At 44.3% G+C, this 20,020-nt stretch overlaps 1 protein-coding gene across 1 annotated transcript in view; it reads left to right on the top strand.

Moving 5' to 3' along the window:
• The first annotated feature begins 3,863 nt into the window (after positions 1 to 3,863).
• The window catches only part of Itih6 (inter-alpha-trypsin inhibitor heavy chain family, member 6), a 35,126-nt gene continuing 18,969 nt past the window's right edge, over positions 3,864 to 20,020 (top strand). The window contains 5 exon segments of the mRNA XM_013035805.1: positions 3,864 to 3,965; positions 6,709 to 6,863; positions 14,484 to 14,594; positions 15,413 to 15,660; positions 17,992 to 18,161. Coding sequence (XP_012891259.1) covers positions 3,864 to 3,965; positions 6,709 to 6,863; positions 14,484 to 14,594; positions 15,413 to 15,660; positions 17,992 to 18,161 — 786 coding nt within the window.

The following is a 20,020-nucleotide window of genomic DNA, read 5'->3' as shown; positions in this document are numbered from 1 at the left end:
AGACTCATCTCAAATTAACCACCAAAAACTGGAAGTAGAGTTGTAGCTCAAGTGGTAGAACACCAACCTTGAACAAAAAAGCTAAGGGAGAGTGTGATGCTCTGAGTTCAAGTGTCATACTGGCACAAAAAGAAAGGAAAAGAAAGAAGGAAAGGAAAGGGAAGGAAGAAAAGGAAAGAAAGGGAAGGGGATGGGAGGCAAGGTGAGGAGAGGATGGAGAGGAAGAGGGAAGGAAAGGAAAGGAAAAAGGGAAGGAAATGGAAAGACACTCAGATTTCTATTTCCTATAGCATCCATTTTCTGATCCTTTCAATGACTTACTTTGTAAAACAAGGGTTTTAGGGTCATTACCCTTTCTCTGCCTCTTCAAGTTACCACACTGTCAGTTTCATCTTTCCTTCTATATTATCCAAGTTGTTAACAGTTACATTCTGTTCTACAGCCACAACCAAGTCTTCCCTACTTTGTCTCTCCAAGTTGAATCTAATACCTGAGAACCAATAAACAGCATTTACATTATCATGACTATGTAAATATTTTTCAAAATCCAGCTGACTAGTGAGCCAGGAATATATTTCCTTCTCTACAAGTCCAATGTCACAGATCTTTGGGCCTCTCAAAATAAGAGTGTTTCTAAAGTCAAGGTCAAATGCTCTCTCTAATGCTCCATCTGCTGCTTATAATCATATGCTATTTTATTTTGCTTTATATTTGAGCTACAACTTTCTTGTGTAATGGTACACACAGAGTTTCTAATAGCTTTCTCTCTTCCCTTGATTCATATGCCTTTATTATATTCCCTCATTCAACAAATATTCATTGAATATTCACTATGTGCTGAATACCGTTCTGAGAGTTGAAGATAGGGCAGTTAAGAAGACAAATTGAAAACTTGGCTCCCTATGGAGCTGATTCTAACAAGACAAAGAGAGAACAAGAATCAGATAAATAAGTAAAACATATAACAAATTAAAAATGAGTGATTCGATGCTATGGAGAAAAAGCCAGGTAAAAGGTAAGCAGAAAAGGTCAGTGAGGAGGGAAGTTTTAAATAGGTTAGTCAATGAATGACTCAATGAAAAGGTAGCCTATGAGCAAAAGCTTGGATGAGCTGAGAGAGTTAGCCAAGTGGATACCTGGATACCTGGAGAGAACATTCCAAGCAGAAAAACATTCCATGCAAAGGCTCCCAGTGAGGATCATGCATGACATTTTCCCCCACTCCTGGCAATCTGAAGAAAAGTAAGACCATACGTGATGAAGTGAAGGAGGAAGGGGAGGAAAGGAATGAATAAGAAATGAGATTAAAGATAATGAAGTTATCCTAGTTATCCATGCTCACTTAGGGTCTTGTAAGTCAAGGTAAGGTTCACTCACAAAACCGAAGGAGAGATCTGACTTGAATTTTATTTTTGTTGTTGTTGTTGAGTTTGGGTTTATTATTATTATTTTTTGTTTCAGTCGTGAGGCTTGAACATAAGACCTGGGTGTTGTCCTTAAATCTTTGTGTTCAAGGCTAATTCACTACCACTTGAGCCACTTCTGACAATTGGAGATAAAAGTCGGATGTACTTCCCATGATTCTCAGATCTCAGCCTCCTGAGTAGCTAGGATTACAGGTGTAGGCCACCTGTGCCAGCCTTGACTAGAATTGGTTTTTATTTTTTTGGTCATGGGGCTTGAAATCTGGGCCTGGGCGCTGTCCCTCAGCTCTTCAGCTCAAGGCGAGTGTCTACCACTTGAGCCACAGCATCACTTCTGGTTTTCTGGTGGTTTATTGGAGATAAGAGTCTCAAGAACTTTCCTGTCTGAGCTGGCTTTGAACTGCAATCCTCCGATCTCAGCCTCCTGAGTAGCTAGGATTACAGGCATGAGTTACTGGTGCCTGGCTTGACTAGAGTTTTAAAAGAATATGGAGTCAGGCACTGGTAATCTTTCTTTAGCTGTAGGAAATTCACTTCCAATATGTTTTTTTCAAGTTTTCTTTATTTGGTGTGGGGGGTGTCTAGGACTCTTTTTGTTTAAAGGTCAAACCTGCTTGATTGATCTGTAACTCATATTTTCTCTCGTCATTTTCTGTTTCTTAGGTTTTCTTGCCTTATGTTCTGAGAGATTTCCTCAATGCTATTTCCTAGTGTTTCGGTTGATTGTGTTTTAAATTTCAGTAACTTCTTTTCAATTTCTGAGAACTTTCTTTTTTCTGAGTGTTCCTGTTTTAAGGCATCTTGTTCTTGTTTTATGCTGTCATATCTTCCTGAATAGCATTGAGATTATTTATCATTTCTCCTTCTGAAGTTCTCTTTTGTTTCTCAAACTCCCAGAGTGCTCTGCAGTCTGTTGTTCTATTTGTTTATTTTAGTCTGTTGCTTTCAAGCTGCAGGATTCCTTAATTTGCCTAAGAGTCCTTGGGCAACTATTCATCTTCAAGAGAAAGAGCCTGGGGAGCTGATGGACTTTGTAAAATGTCCTCTAGGCTTTGTCCTGGGTAAGTGCTACAGCTGTGTAAGCTCTATGTGAAAAAAAAAGAGAGATTGACAAAGGTTCTAACCACACTAGTGACCCCTTTGTGAACTTCCAAGTACTTTTCTTTCCCCAGACCCACGCCTCAGTCCTCTTCATAAGACCTGTAGGCACTGAGCCCAGAGTACTGAAACTCGGCATCTCCCTGATCCCCGAAACTCCTACCTGTCATCTCCATTCTTCTCTCCAAAGAGACAGAGAGCTATCTATGTATCCCAGGCTGGTACAGACCTCATCATCATCCTGCTTCCACCTCCAGTGTGTTAGGCTGTCTATGGCTGGCTGCCATACTATTATCGTTGCCATGTTCTGTCCAGCTCTCCTCTTAGCAGCTATTTACCAGATATATACAATGTGCCAAGTATTCCAGAAATACAAACTCCTTTTATTTTGCTTTTGTATGTTGGTCCTGGGACTTGAATGCAGAGCCTTGTATGCTAGCTTAGATATTTTTTGCTCAAGGTTGGTGTTCTAACATTTGAGCCACACCTCCACTTCTACCTTTTGGCTGCTTAATTGGAGATAAAAGTCTCGTGAAATTTTCTGCTCAGTTGGCTTTGTGCCATGATCCTCAGATCTTCGCCTCTTAAGTGTGAGCTACCAGTGTCCAGCCTACACCAACTCCTTTCATCTTCACAATTTTACAAAAGAATTGCTATTATTATTTGCATTTTATAGATAAGGAAACTGAAGTTACAGTGAGTGTAGTCAACTTGATTACTATCACAGAATCAGTAAGTACCAGCATTGAAAACTACATTCTCTTTTTGGTCTCTGCTTAATTCTGCCTTCGTCTCTGACTGCTCTAGAGATCATAACTCTGTGGCTGTGGTGCCCCTAAAATGTTATGGGATCCTGAGCTAGTCTCTCCCAGCTTAAGACAAAAGTCAATACCAGAAAGAACTAAGATCATAGGCTTGTCTCTCCAACCTCTCTTTCATCTCTGCTACCTTTTTAAGATGATCAGAGCTGAGTGACCTTTTTTTGGCCCCAGTTACTAAGCTCTGGTGGATGTTTATAGGAAAGAAAAACCCCACCCTGAGCCAACATAGCAAACAGACAGCCCCAGCACTCTGGTATGTTTAGTTTCCATTCATCTTACAGCTGGATGAGGGGAAAAAGGGAGGCATGGAACTGGCCCTTCTCCAGGCAAGATGCCAGCCCCAGCTCTTAGACAATCCTGGTTTGTATGGGCCTCAATGCCACATTCACAGCCCGCTCCACACTTCAGGATGGTCCCTCCCTCTCAAGAGAAGGGATACCTGGAGGTTTAAAAGAGCAAGGGTTTGGAGATCAGCCTTAGACCTTCTGGATGTGAACAGACCCAGACCAGAAGTAGCACCATGTCTGAGTGGAGGTGCCTCATCTGTGTCAGTTTTTTGCTGACATTTCTCCTTGAACTGACATACCAGGGACCCCCTGATCCCTCCTCATCAAGCACAAAGGTCAGTTTGGGGATAAGGGAACAAAGCTCTGGGATATGTGAGAAACTGAGTTCCTTGGGAGGAATATGGGAAGGCATAGTGTGCTTCTTCAATCCGAGGCTGAGAAGCAAGGGCTAGAGAAAAGAAACACTGTTTGCTGAACAAGTGTCAGAACCTGCACTAAGGGTCTAAGATTTATTATTTCAGTTCTCATAGGATCCTTATATGCCAGCCTCTATTATTATGCCCTCTTTGGTTCTTTTTTTTTTGTGGGGTCCAGTCGTAGGGCCTGAACTCTGGGCCTGGGCACTGTCCCTCAGCTCTTCAGCTCAAGGCTAGTGCTCTACCACTTGAGCCACAGCGCCACTTCCAGCTTTTTTCTTTTTGCTTATGTGGTGCTGAGGAATCGAACCCAGGGCCTCAGGCATGCAAGGCAAGCACTCTACCACTGAGCCACCTTCGCAGTTCCTATTATGCCCTCTTTGGAAAGGACTAAAAGCTCAGAGGTTAAAACACAGGAAGTATGAGAATTAGAACTTGAACCTACAGACATCTGATCCCAGATTGCTTCCATTTCTCACTACTGCATATACAGCGAATTAGATATGCATGATTTGTGGGTATATAAATGGATCTGGACTTTGGAAAAGGTGCCAGGTGTTGGTGCCTCACGTCTAAAATCCTAACTACTCAGGAGGCTGACATCTGAGGATCAAGGTTCAAAACCAGCCTGGGCAGGAAAGTTTATAGGACTATTATCTCCAATTAACACACACACACACACACACGTGCACACTCATGCACACACATAAAACACCAGAAGTGGAATTGTGGCTCAAATGGTAGAGCACTAGTCACAAGGGAAAAAGCTCAGGGACTGTGCCCAGGCCCTGAATTCAAGACTCAGTACTGGCACACACACACACACACACACACACACACACACACACACACACACACACCTTCAGAAAAGGTGAGGAAGAAAATCATATACTTGATGGGTTACCTCACAGTTTCTGAGGCTCACGTAACACATTTGTAAAATGTGAACAATTGATAGTATTTAGTTCATGAGCTGTTGTGTGAATTCATGATCATGATGTCAGATGCTTTACATGCTTGGAGTGCATGATTGCACTGAGTATGATCAATTCTTTATGCCTGGGACCTGAAAAAAGAAAAAAAACCTGAATATATCAAGAGTGCCTTGCACAGAGTAAAGCCCAATCAATGGAACTATTCAGCTACATTCTAAAGCCTGGTAAAGTGTCATATCTGCTCTAAAATGAAATCCATGGATCAGCATCTTCTGGGAACTTATTAGAAAAGTAAGATCTCAGAACTGGAGGTGTGGCTCAAGTGGTAGAGTGCAAGCCTTGACTGAAAAAGTTAAGAGTGGAAGGGCCTTAGTTCAAGCCCCAGTAACAGTACAAAACAAAAGTTAAGATTTTAATATTCACTCCAGATGTGCTAAATCAGAATTTTTTCTAGGTACTCGGGAGGCTGAGATCTGAGGGTTGAAGTTCAAGTCCAACATGGGCAGAAAAGCCTGTAAGACTCTTATGTCCAATTAAACCACAAAATAAAGAGAAGTAGAGATGTGGCTTAAGTGGTAGAGCACCAGACTTAAGTAAAAAAGCAAAGAATGAGGCAGGGTGTCAATGGCTCACAACTGTAATCCTAGCTATTCAAGAGGCTGAGATCTGAGGATCATGGCTCAAAGCCAGCCCAGGCAAGAAAGCCCATGACACAATTTTTTTTTTGGTCATCATGGGGCTTGAACTCGAGGCCTGGGCTCTGTCCCTGAGCTATTTTGCTCAAGGCTTGTGTTCTATCACTTTGAGCCACAGTGCCACGTATGGTTCACAGACTTTCCTGCCCAGGCTGGCTTCAAAATGTGATCCTCAGATCTCAGCTTCTTGAGTAGCTAGGATTACAGATGTGAGCCACCTGTGCCTGGCAAACTTTGTAGTACTTTTTTGCTTTCCATGAGACTTTTATCTCCATTTTGTTAAAATCACAGTAAAAAGCTGGAAGTGATATTGCTCAAATGCTGGAGCGCTATCCTTGAGCAATAAGCATCTAGGCCCTGAATTCAAGCCCCAGGACCAGCACCAAAAAAAAGCTAAGAGCCCAGGTCCTGAGTTCAAGCCCCAGTAGTGGTACGCGTGTGCGCGCGCGTGCACACACACACACGCATATAAACACAGGCCTCTGTACAAATACTTCTTCAATTTTATATGTATACAAATCTCACAGCATCTTCTTAAAATGCAGATTCTGGATTTTGAGGGGATTCTTTTTGTTTGGTGTGTGTGTGTGTGTGTGCTGTGCTTACACTAGGGGCCTGGATGCTGTCCCTTAGCTTTTTTTTTTTCTCAAGGCTGGCACTCTATCATTTGATCCATTCATCTACTTCTGGCTTTTTTGGTTGTTAATTGGAGGTAAGAGTCTCACTGAGTTTCTTGCCCAGGCTGGCTTTGAGTCTCAGTCCCCAAGTCTCAGCCTCCTGAATAACTAAGATTATAGGCGTGAGCCACCAGGACCTGGCCCAGAGCTCTTTTGAGTCATCCTCTGCTTTGAGTCTTAGTGAAATATCAAGGAGTTTCACTACATGAACAGAAGGTATCATTTTCCCTCTTTGGGTCTCAGTTTCTCCACATATACTTGGATAACAGTCTGGAAATCTTAGGTCTTCAAGAACAGATGCATCTGGGCCAGAAATCAAGTCTAGCTAACTCACTTCCTGTCTTTTTTCTCTCAGCTGTTGATGACAAGCTATTCCATACGTTCCACTGTGGTGTCTCGCTATGCTCATACTTTGGTCACCTCTGTCCTGTTCAATCCACATCCTGAGGCCCATGAAGCCATCTTTGACCTGAATCTGCCTCGCCTTGCCTTTATCTCCAATTTCACCATGTAAGTCTGCTTCACCTCTTCATTTACCCTTCAGTCATTTGTGCCTACATTTGGGCAATCTTTTATTTGTTCTTTCTGCAGCACGTAGTGATTAAGAGGATATACTCTGAGATCAAGCTTCTTGCATTTGAATCTCAGCTCTGCCAGTTATGGGACTCAGAACACATTCCTTCTCTTCTGAATCTCAATTTTCCATTAAATGGGGGAGAAAATTCAACACACTTGCAAGGATTAAATGAGTTAATATGTGTGAAAATCTATGCTAAAATTAGTATCAGGCACATAATAGGTACTTGACACTATTAGCTTTTTAAAAAATCAAGGAAACAGGCTTCTGAATGTATGATTACACTGTGGTAGGTATGAGTGAAAGAAGAAGGTTAGTTGCACATACTCTCTGCTCCTAAAGTCCAGTCTAATAAGGGAGCCATGAAAAAAGGAAGCAGGTGGTTTAAATAAAGTATGCTAGGAGGAAAGAGAAGAATGGGAATAGTAAGAGGCAGTGGCCAGTTCCCTTCCCCCAGTCAGTTAAAGAAAGCCTTGGATAAAAGACTCCTAAAATGAGGTTTGAAAAAGGAAATGTCCACCAACTACGTATGTGAAGGCAGGGCTAAAGAATCAAGTTGAAGGTATTCCCTCATGAGAATTGTATGTGTATTTGTGTCACTGAAGTCTTAAGGACAAAGGGTAGGAGAGTGGTCAGAAATGAGATTTGAGAGGCAAGGAACCAATAAGCTGTGGACAGCTTCCAAACCTAAAGAGAATACTTGGATATTACTCCCCAAATATATGTGTTTATTAAACCTTATGTTCTATTAAATATAGTACAAGGCAAACAGATTAGATATATTATGAAGCATAGGAGGATAATTGATTAAAGGATGAAGAAAATCTCTGCAGAGTGCTAATTTCTTGATTGGTCTCCAGCCAATCCCCCAGGGGGATGCACACTCCCTTTGGAAATAACTGTAGCCAACAGCGAGGCCACGTGGCAAGGTTTAGAGCAATGAGTGATGGTAGTGAAGTAGGTGGGCTGAAAGGGCCAGCCAGGAAGCTAGGAGACCAAATAAGGAAATAGCCACAGAGTCTGTTTAAGGGATGCTGGAGGCTGGGACAGGATAGTGTGGGGGAGGAGGGGAGATTTGAGAGACCACTGGAGAGAGAAACAACCTGGAACTATGAGAGGAGCAAGCAAATAGACAGTGACTGCCTTTTCTCAGCTTGTCAGACCTGGGAGATAACTTGATCAACCTTGGTTGAGATGAAGGGAAAGCTTAGCAGGGGCCCCATTAGCTAATATGACACCTCAGTGTAAGTTAGAAAGCACTGTCTAGGTTTGGGAATAGCCACTCTCAGACCTAGCAAATTAGCCTAGCCTAGGGAGAATTTCTGCCCTTGCTCAACTGCCTTCACCCCTGTGCATTGGAAGAAGGCCCTTGTGCCATAAACAGCCTACAGCCTGGAGCTGACATTGTGCCAATTAGAAACTTCTGGCCCTGCCTTAAAGGAGGAGGTGATTGGGTGAAGTCAGGATATACAAGACAGAAGCATTGAGGGTAGTCATGGAGGGCTTCCTGGTAGCAAGATTTCCATGGGAGTAAGATTTGAAAGGAACAAGATTATTCCAAGAAAACCAAAGACAAAAACAGAAACAAATCACACACATACCACAAACAAACAAGCAAACAAAAATCCAGGAATGTGATGGAATAGGGAAGCTAACCTGAGAGGTTCGCAGTCACTTGAGGTAAGGGCCGTCACTTGAGGTAAGGGTCAAGTAGTCAGGCAGAATTTGGATTTTTTTGTTTCAATAGAAAACAAACAAACAAAAAAGAAACACCAAAAGAATTTATTTTAATTAAGCAAAGCAGGCTGGAGGAAATGTTCTTGGGCAGAATCTGTGGAAAGTATGCTGGCTAGAGACAGCACACACAGAGGCCCCAGTGTGCTGCTGCCAGAGCAGCTCCACCCGGCCCCCCCCAACCCCCAGGAGACCTTGGGGTCCTGCCAGCTCGGCCCACCCCCGCACTAGCCCAGCCATAGCAACTTCGTTTCAGCTGCCTTGAAATACTCCCTGCTTGAGGGGTCTCTTCTGCCAGCTAGGGATCCTTTCTCCCAGTATTCCTGGAGGAAGAGGCTTATCTGTGCCTCAGTTTTGCTAAATGGAGACAGTTATACTTGACTCCTATAGAGTTGTGCTAATATTCTCTAGAACATCACTCTTTCACTTCTCAGAGGCCACCTCTGATACCCCCTCTACATTTGAGACTTGTTCATGAGTCTCCATTCATCATGGCAAAAAGTCCTTTCTGCCCTAATAAGCTTACTGAGTACTGGGTTCAAAGCCCTTGATTCTCTACCCTTCTCTCCCTGCCCATGCCATCCACTGCTCTGGGTTTTTCTGGCTGGTTGGGATGCCCACTTGGCAAATAATGACTGAGTGCTTCCTGTGGGCCAGACTCTATTCCAGGCACTAAGGATACAGAAACAAATAAAACAGACAAAATCTCCTTTGTACAACTACTTAAGGATAATTTTTAATTAAAAAACCCACAACAATGCCCAGTGCTGGTAGCTCATGCCTATAATCCTAGCTACCATGAGGCAGAGATGTGAGGATTGTGGTTCAAAGCTAGCCCAGGCAGGAAAGTCAGTGAGACTCTTCTCTCCAATTAACCACCAGAAAACAGGAAGTGATGCTGTGGCTCAAAGTGGTAGAGCACTAGCCTTGAGCAAAAGAGTTCAGGTACACCACCCAGGCCCCACAACTGACAAAGTTCAAGCCCTACAACCAACAAAGAAAAAAAAGAAAAAAAAACTTTGCCTTCAAGATGTTCAGTCTTTTAGAGAAAGCAAGACATAAAACAAATAAATATGTCAGTTTGTTAATAAGAAATGCTACCCAAAAATGGAGAGTATAGCAAGAGAGGGGAAGATGTTATTTTAGAGTAATCAAAGATATCTCTCTGAGGAAGCAACGTTTAAACAGATCTGAAGAAAGAGGGTGTGAACACTTGCAAAGATCTGGAGGAAGGAATAGTAGTTGCAAAGGCTCTGAGACACAAATGTACTAAACACATTCAAGAAATAGCAAGGAGGGGCTGGGAAGGTGGCTCAGTGGTAGAGCGCTTGCCTTGCATGCATGAGGCCCTGGGTTCGATTCCTCAGCAACACATAAGCAAAAGAAAAAAGCCGGAAGTGACGCTGTGTGTCAAGTGGTAGAGCGCTAGCCTTGAGCTGAAGAGCTGAGGGACAGAGCCCAGGCCCAGAGTTCAGGCCCAAAAAAAGAAAGAAAGAAAGAAAGAAAGAAAGAAAGAAAGAAAGAAAGAAAGAAAGAAAGAAAGAAAGAAAGAAAGAAAGAAAGAAAGAAAGAAAGAAAGAAAAGAAATAGCAATAATAGCACTAATCACAAAGGCCAAGCAATGGAAACAACCTAAATGTGTATTCACTAATAATAAACATATAAAGAAATCAAATTCTATCCAGCCACTTGTGACAACTTGAATAGAACTGGAGGACATTATGTTAAGTGAAGTAAGCCAGGTACAGAACAATTACCTCATTATTTCATTCTTATGTGCAATCCAAAAAAAATTGATCTCATACAACATCTCATGGTAGTTCTGACTACGGGGTTAAGTAGACATGGGGAAAGGTTTATTGATGGATACTAAGGTGCAGTTAGCCAGGAGGCATAAGCTCTGGGGAATTATTGCAAGTATTGTGACTCCAAATAATCATTATGTACTGTACATTTTTAAAACCAGAAAAAAAGGACCAAGTGCTCATGGCTCATACCTGCAATCCTAGCTACTCAGGACATTGAGGATTAGGGTTAGAAACCAGCCTAGGAAGTAAACTCTTATCTTTAATCAACCACCAAAGAAGCCAGAAGTGAAGCAATGGCTCAAGTAGTAGATTGCCAGCCTTTAGTAAAAAAGCTAAGAGACAGTGCATAGGCCCTGAGTTTAAGCCTCAATACTAGCAACAAAAAAGAAAAACATTAATAGATAAAATAGAGCTAGGATGTATTTCAATGCTATAGTATTTACTTAGTATGCATGAAGATCTGGGTTCAATCCCCAGAATAAGAAAGAAAGGAAGGGAGGGAAGGAGAGAAAGAGGGAAGTAGCAAGGAGGCCAGTTGGCTAGAGCAAGATTGACTAGTAGGGAGCGATGGGATTAAAAACTGAACTATCAGCAAAGTTTACAGTGGGCCTGGTGAGGGGTTTGACTTACACTCTGAGTTGAGATGGAAGTCATAGAATTTTGAGCAGAGGATATACATGGTCTGCTTTAAAGGTAACAAGGTCTTTCTACTGCTTCGAGAAGAGTAAACTATTAGGAGCAAGGGTTTAAAGAGGGAGGCCAGCTTGATTCAGACATATACTAGTTATTGAAAATAAGGGAAACCATGGGACCTATGTTTCTTTGGGCCTGGCTTACTTCACTTAATATAATTTTTTCAAGTCTTTCCATTTCCTAACAAATGGGGCAATGTCATTCTTTCTGATGGAGGCATAGAATTCCATTGTGTATATATACCACATTTTCTTTATCCATTCATCTACTGAGGGGCATCTGGGTTGGTTCCATGTTTTTTCTTTCTTGCGATTGTTTCTAACATATTTATAAAGATGATTTCTTTGTTGCTTTGTATGTCCCTCCCCGACGGTATAAACCCTGTTTTCACTGTATTTGATGTTGGTATAATTTGGGGAGGGGAAGGGAAAAAACAAATTGTTTAAATAGGAATACAAGTGGACCCATTGCAACAATGAGACATACAAGATGTTATGTCGAAAAACGAACTTTACAACTTTGGCACAGGGTGGGGGGATGGGAAGGGATGGGAAAGGAGGAGGCTACAATGCTTGATAAGAAATGTACTCATTATCTTGCCCATGTAATTGTAACCGCTCTGTATGGTATTTTCACAATAAAAAAAATAAAAAATAAAATTAAAAAAGAGGGAAACCAGCTAGTATATTACTGCATTTACCAGGAAAGAAATGTTGGTTGTTATTGTGGGAATGGTGAGAAGTGGAAAGATTGTAACTGTAGTCTAAAGATAGAGCCAATCCCTGATGGATTGGATGTGGAGTGTGAGAGGAAGAAGGGAGTTAAGCATGACTTTAAGATTTTAGCCCAGCAACTATTTCCTGAGATAAGGAAGAGCAAAGAGAAGAGCAGATTTGGGAAGAGGAGACAACAGAAGCAAAGTTTGGGATATATTAAGCTTGAGATGCCAATGGAACATTCTACTGGAGATGTCAAGGAAGCAATTGGATATATGACTTTGGAGTTCAGGGGACAGATCTATCCTAGAGATACATTGGGAGTCAGCTGTGTATAAATAGTATTTAAGGCCATGGGACTTGATGACATCACCTAAGGAGTGAATGTAGAAAAAACAGAGGAGGGGAGGGGAGGGGGGATGAAAAGGAAAGGGAAAGAGGTCAAGAACCGAGATCTAGAGTGTTCCAGTGTTAGAATCAGGAAGAGAAGTAGCTAACAAAGGAGCCTAAGATGGCATGACTAGTGAGGATTACTTACCCAAATCCTCCTATTCATTCAGGCTCAAATCCAAAACCATGTCCTTTAAGACCCTTTCCTGAAGGTTTGGGCAAAAGTATTTTACCCCTTCTGTAAATGTGTGTGTGTGTGTGTGTGTGTGTGTGTGTCTGTGTCTGTGTCTGTGTCTGTGTCTGTGTCTGTGTCTGTGTCTGTGTATGCATGCTGGGCCTTGTACCCTCACTTGGCCTTTTGCTCAAGGCTGTATCTCCACCATTAAGCCACATTTCTACATCTGTGTTTTTGTTGGTTAATTGGAAATAAGAGTCTCATAGATTTTTTTGCCTAAGCTTGCTTTGAACTGGGATCCTCAGATCCCAGCCTCCTGAGTAACTAGGATTAGAGGCATGAGCCACTGAGCCTGGCTATAAATTTGTTTCACAACTAATCATCTTCCTTAAACAAACTGGGAAACTGGAGATAAAGCTTTTTGTCACATGTATCTTGGAGCTCCCTGAGAACAAGGCTCCCTCCCAAGTGAGGTCCAGAGGGCTGTAATAATTTACACACCATTGCCACAACTTTTACCATCATATTCCTTCCCTTAATATGATTTACTTAAATAGATGCACTTAGCCATCCTGGGGTTTGAACTCAAGGGCCTCAGTTTTCCAGGCAGGTACTCTACCACTCAAGCCACAGTTACAGCCCTTTTATGTATTGATTCTTTCGGTCTTTGAATCTTATGGTCTCACATTGCTGCCTCCTATCTATGCCTCCTAAGTAGCTGGGATTATAGGTATGTACCATCCAAACTGACATACTTCTTCAAGAATAAGTTAGTTTTGAACTTTACAACTTCAGGGAGGAGGGAGGAGTTGGGGAAGTGGGGAAGGAAGAGATGGTAGTAGAAAAACAAAGGAGGGGGTAACAATGCTCGATAGGAAATGTATTCATTCCCTTACTTATGTAACTGTAACTGTATAGTATCTTTACAATAATATATATATATATATTTTAAAAGAATAATTTAGTTTTATCCTAAGCAACAATATATATTTTTTAGCACAGAGTCTCACTATGCAGACCAGACTGACTTTGAACTTCCTGCCTCAGTCTCTGAATGCTGGCATTACAGTTCTGCACTATCATGTTCATCCCAATGTTTTGTAATTTTAAATAAATGGTATAACAACTATGGCTCTGTTGGTAAAGCACTAGCTAATGTGCAAAAGCATCATATACCAAGTTCAAGTCCTGGTCTCTGACCTAAATTTTTTTAAAGTGCCAGGTGCTGATATCTCATACCTGTAATCCTACCTCCTATGGAGATTGAGATCTGAGAATCACAGCTCAAAGCCAGCAGGGCAGAAAGGTTCATGAGACTTTTATCTCCAATTAACTACTAAAAAAGCTGGAAGAGAAGTTGTGTCTCAAGTAGTAGAGCACTAGCTTTGAGCACAAAAATTCAGGAAAAGTGCCCAGGCCCAGAGTTCAAGCCCTAGGACCAGCAAAAAAGAAAAAGAAAAAATAATTTAAAAAGAAAAAAGAACAAGGTTTTGTGTACTAAATGGCAGGATCCATTCAACACTTTGAAAAACACAAAGCTAGCTGGGCACTGGTGGCTCATGCCTGTAATCCTAGCTACTCAGGAGGCTGAGATCTGAGGATCATGGTTCAAAGCCAGCCCAGGCAGGAAACTCCATGAGACTCTTATCTCCAATAAACCACTAGAAAACCAGAAGTGGCACTGTGTCTCAAGCAGTAGCACACTCACCTTGAGCTGAAGAGCTGAGGGACAGGGCTCTCAGGCCCAGAGTTCAAGCCCCATGACCAACAACAACAAACAAAAAACACAAAGCTCTAGTGCCAGATCCACCAGATGTTAGGTGGGCTCCATTTCCCCATATGACAAATGGATATCATAATAACAACTGCACCCTATTTTATCTCCCCCCTTCTCTTCTCCTGCTATATTTTTTATTTCTCTCTTCTAATCCCTATTCTACCTCTTCTCTTCCTTTGTATATATTTTTTTCTATCTCTCTGAACATCTTTTTTATCCCTTTCTGTCTCTACTGTCCCTTTTCTTTTCTGCTCCATCAGGACCATCAACAATAAAGTCTATGTTGCAGAAATCAAAGAGAAGCACCAGGCCAAGAAAATTTATGAGGAAGCTCATAAGCAAAGAAAGACGGCTGCTCATGTAGGCATTAGGTAAGGTTCCATCAATCTGAAATATGACCAAGTCATCTTATCTGAGTGTCCAGGGGAGATACATGTTCTCTCTGGGTCTCAATGTCTACTTTTATAAAGTGTTGGTGGGGAGACAATAAAGTTGCCTTTATAGGCTTACATGTGATCATGTGAGTTTGTGAATATCAAAGTGTGCAACCAGTAAGTGTTCAATACATGGGAATTAATGTCCCCATTTCCATTTTTATGTTGATTAGCCTAATGTGGCTTGTTTAAGTATTGGCACCTCCTGGAAAGGTTATGTGCAAGTGAGATTTTTTTTTTATTCTAAATTGAGTCTTGTTTCCTACCTAAGTTCTATTCACTTGTCAAAAGTGGCTTGTCTTCTTTCAATGTTTCCTCTCAACTTCCAAGAGAGTTTGGACCTGCAGGAAAACTTCAGATTTGGCTATTGCAAACTGAGTTACTGCCACATAAACAAGCTTCAGTCTATCACATGGGGCAAGAGTGGGTGCACAGAGTTGTTTGAAGGGTAAGGGCATTGTGTTAAAAAAAAAACAACTCCTTTCACAAACTGAAGCATTAGCCCCTAGTTCTTCTGTTCTAGCTCCAGATTTTCACAGTTTCCTTGAGAAGGAGCAACCTTTGAGAGAATTTCTCAGTAGGGGAAATGAATGAGGAAAACAGGTTAGGGGTGAATGTCTACAACACTTGACTGTAGGGTCAGGCATTTGGTTGAAACAGAAGCTTGGCCTGGTCTTCTGGTTTGAAGCAAAAACATCTCCTAACAGCTCTTCTACTTCTCAGGAAATCCAATGCTCTTCTCACTCTTATTCCAGGGACCGGGAATCAGAGAAATTCCGAATCTCTACTAGTCTGGCAGCCAACACAGAAGTGATATTTGCCCTATCCTATGAGGAATTGCTCCAGCGACAGCAAGGCCGGTACCAGTTGGTGGTGAGCCTGAGGCCTGGTCAATTGGTGACAAGGCTGAGTGTAGAGGTCACAGTGTCAGAAAGAACAGGGATCGCTTATGTGCATGTGCCACCACTGAGGACGAGCCGGCTGCGCACCAATGACCATGCAAGTATGTGGGCAGAGTGGTCAACCACCTTACTGGCTATCCCTGAATAGGAACTTTGCCCTTTCCACAAGGCTACTCACATTCTTTGCCAACTTCCTTCCCAACTCAGAGAGAGGAGAGCATGCGAGAAGTAGAAGATATTTGGGGTCTAACATCTGGCCAGTCATTGGCACCAGTATGAACTTGGCACGTTATAAACCAACCAAGGCTTGATATATCCATCATTAAGAGGAGTCAGATTAGGAAAAGGGCTGTTATTTTAATACAATGAACTCTTGAATTTAAAAATGTAAGGGGGGGCTGGGAAGGTGGCTCAGTGGCAGAGCGCTTGCCTTGCATGCCTGAGGCCCTGGGTTCAATTCCTCAGCACCACATAAGCAAAAAGAAAAAAGACAGAAGTGGCGCTGTGACTCAAGTGGTAGAGCGCTAGCCTTGAGCTGGAGAGCTGAGGGACAGCGCCCAGGCCCAGAGTTCAGGCCCCACGACCGGACCCAAAATAAATAAATAAAGGAATGAATAAATAAATAAATAAAAATGTGAGGGTGGCAGCAGCCAGGCTGGCAGAAGCCTGCTTTGCCCTGGAACCCCCATGGAGGGCTGAAGGAAGATGGGCAGGCAGGGAATGCAGGCTGCTCTGGAGAGGCCACTGCAGGCCCTGTGGGCACAGAGCCATCCTGGCTGCCAGGCTTACAGCTGGGGTCAGAGGGCGGGGAGGAGCCCAGCAGTGCCGGTCCTGAACCAGCGCAGGTGAACCTGAGGCCCAGCCAGCCCCCAGACCTCAGCACCAAACACAGCTCCCATGAGAGCTGAGGGACAGCACAGGGGTGTGCCAGCCCCCATGGCCACCCTCCCGAAGCTCTGCAACACTGGGCGCCCTGGCTAATTTGACCCTGCTGACCAGACAGGCAGTGGGGAACACACAGTGCAGAGAGACAGACACACAGACCAGTTCCCATCCCTGCTAAAGTGGGGCCATCACAGCAAGTCAGCCCATTGCTCTGTCTCTCCTTTCCCATCCATAAGAGGGAGTTGGGTGCAAGAGATGTCACCTGTGGCCCAGGACCAGGAGGAGAACTAGATAACAATGCGCCCCAAATTTATGGTGCAGAGCAGTGGATACTGCATGCTGGCCTTCAGAGCGAGTGCTATTTGGCACTCACAAGATGCACAGATTCGCACATGGGCCATCCATGGGCCTGCTGGAGCTTCATGCCCACATGGACTGCCTGGGAAGCAGGAGACATGGTCAGTGCTAGGCTATGGACAGGGAGGCTGGGGGTGGGAGGGAGGGATGGCCGGTCCAGGGCCTCAGGGCAGCAGCAGGGACCTGGGCCCACAGGCCATGTGAGTGCTGCAGCCTCTGCTCTTAAGCCCTAAGCTAAAAATGGCAGCTCCCTCCCCCTTCTCCTTAAAGGTTGAAAGAGAGGAGAGAAGCAATCCTGAGGGGATCAAACAAAACAAAGACTTCTGGAAGGAAGGAAGCCCAGGGAATGTATGTCAGCAGGCGCTCAGGAGTATGGGGCTCCCTTTGCCCCTAAGCTTCCTGACAGCTGTAGCAGGAAGGAGGGGGAGCAGAATTCCCAAGTCTCCATTTTCTGGGTGGAGGGAGGGAGGGAGGCCCAGAGAGAGACATGTCTAAATGGACGCTTGTCATGGACTCAAATTCCAGAGCAGTTGCTCTTGTGGCCAGCTCAGCAAACTTCCGGAACCAGCAAGTCACCAGTGATTTCATGAGCCACTAAAAGGCTCATTCCACATGTGATGCTGGGAGTGAGAGGCAGAGGGGAGGAAAACACATGCAACCCCATCCCAGAGGGAAACCTTGCTGCACTGCTGCTTCCCACAGTCAGGAGGGGGATGGGAGAGACCCAGGCTTGGATGTGTGTGTGTGTGTGTGTGTGTGTGTGTGTGTGTGTGTGTGTGCCTGCCCCTGTCCTCACACCCAGCATACTACCTCTCTGGGAGGAGACTCAGGCTCCTAATGGACCTGAGGACTTACTTGCCAGTGGTGTGGAGAGTGGCCAGGTTGGATGGATAGTGGGGCAGGGAGAGGTTGTGAGTGAGAACAGACTTCCAGGGCTGGGGCCGAGGGCAGAGCTTGGTGTGTGAGGCAGGGGAGGCAGGGGGCAGAGCAGGAGCAGGCTGCAAGGTTTGGGGCAGAGCAGGAAACTGGAGCAGGTGGAAGGGCCCAGAAACCAGAGAGAACTGCAGGTGATGGGAGGGTTCCCCTTCTCACCCTCCGCACCAGTTGTCCCTTTAGCTGTCCTCACCTGTGGCTTTTCTGTGGGCTGAGCCCTCCAGGCCACCCCACTGTGACCTTCCCCAACCTTCCAGGTGAGGCTGACTCGCCCCCATCCACCAGGATTGAGAGAGGAGAGACCTGTGTTCGAGTCACCTTCTCCCCAACAATGCAACAACAGTCTGCTTCCTCCAGCTCAGGCATCATGGCTGACTTCATAGTCCAGTATGACGTGACCATGGAGGACATCATTGGGGACGTGCAGGTGCGGCCTCAGGGTAGTGGATTGAACTTGGATCTGAGCAATGTGCTGGTGTGGACAAGTTGTCTATCTGAGTTGTGTGATCAGGGTAGAAAGATGTGTAAAGACACCTGGCTTCACACACCTATGAGTAGCCCAAATGGCAGGACACCTGGGACTGTAGAAACTGAAATCAGGTGTTCATATACCGACCTTAATGTGGCAAGCAGTAGCCCATTCTGTAGCATCCTTAGTCTGGGAGGCGGGTGGGCCAGAGGCACTGATATTTCCATGCAGTTTTTGTTTCTTGATTTATCTGTTGTTGTTGTTTTGTCAGTCATGGAGCTTGAACTAAGGTCTTGGTCACTGTCCCTGAGCAACTTTTATTCAAGGATAGCACTCTACAACTTTGAGCCACAGCTCCACTTCTGGTTTTCTGGTGGCTAATTGAAGATAAGCATTTCATGGACTTTCCTGTCAAGGCTTCATTTGAAGAGTGATACTTAGACCTCAGCCTGCTGAGATCTTAGTATCTCAGGTAATGGCCCATTACAAGGGTTTCTAAAAGGCCCTCTCTTCACTTAAGCCATGTGCCTTCAGTTCTGAATTAGTGAAGACAGTGAGGAGATTCTATGCTTCTTGGGAACAGCTCAGCTCACCAGGGACCCAGGGCTCCTGGCTAGAAGAGAAGGAGGATAAGGAGGAAGTAGTGGAGGACGGAGCCTGAGAGGTCTGCTCTCACCCCCTTTCCCTCCCACTTTCCTGATACAAGCTAATCTCCTCACACTTCCCAACCATTCTATGCCTTTCTCCACAAGCACTCCTCACATATGGGCAAGCTTGCTCAGAGTAGCAGCTTTCCTAAGTGTGCCTTCTTCCTCCTTCCCCACTGGCTAGTACACTCCTCTTTTGTAATCCTGCCTAAGCAAAGGAAATATATGTGGCAGAGTATGAAAGGGTCTAATAGAAGGAAGATTTCCTCAAAGACTTGGCCTTGGGAAGAAATGAGTAGGACTTTCTGATTCTGTGCACAGAGTGAAAGGAAAAGCATGCTGAGATAGGGAACAGCATATGCAGAGACACAAAGATGTAGCAGAGCCTCAAGGAGGAATGAGTGGAACTTCCCTCTCCTATGAGCAGGTTGGGGGGGGGTACCTTGCCAGCAGGTGGCATCATCTAGTGCACTGCCAGGTGGGTGTGTTTTGTTCATGGAGGCAGAGTCAGGGGCTTCCTTCTTTACCTTTTCCACAATTGCCTAGAGAGGAAATGTAGATAGGATCAAGCTTTGTCAAGGTAGGATTGAACATAAAAAGCACACTCAACGCCCCCACCCTCAACTGACTGTGCTGCCATCCCCCCTGGGGCCCTGAGCTCCTGGCCCACTTCCTGTGTGGCAGGGAGGCTTATCTGTCAAATGCCCCACCTCCACCCGGGCCTTCACTCAGTCTCCTGTCTCTGTCATAAACAGGGCTGCCTGACACTGAAGGAAATCCCACCTAGGTCCACTTCTTGCCTCTTGGTAAGGGCAGGGTAGACACTGACTGGAGCTAGTGACATGCCTTTTGCATCACAGACAAGATGGGGTGGAAACCAAAATAAAGGGAATTAAGAGGATCAGGGACTGCTTTGTGGCCATCAAGGGACTTTGAAAGTACAAAGAAATGGCGCTTGTGAAAGGCTCTGAGGGCAGGGAAAGCCCCAGAGCCGAGATGACTGCTGGATGACAGGGAAGTGGTTGAATCTTGTCAGACCTATGCCTGGCTTCCACTGTGTCTGGAGAGTGAGGAGGATGGATTTAAAATACAATACAGGAGGTGAGCGAAAATGAGGTGACACAGAATTCTGTGGAATCACAAAGTGGCTGGATTGTGTTCTATAGGTGA

This window comes from Dipodomys ordii, unplaced genomic scaffold (genome assembly GCF_000151885.1).
Source record: "Dipodomys ordii isolate 6190 unplaced genomic scaffold, Dord_2.0 Scaffold221, whole genome shotgun sequence".
Classification (NCBI taxonomy): Eukaryota; Metazoa; Chordata; class Mammalia; order Rodentia; family Heteromyidae; genus Dipodomys; species Dipodomys ordii.
This window is presented reverse-complemented; position numbering and strand designations above follow the sequence as displayed.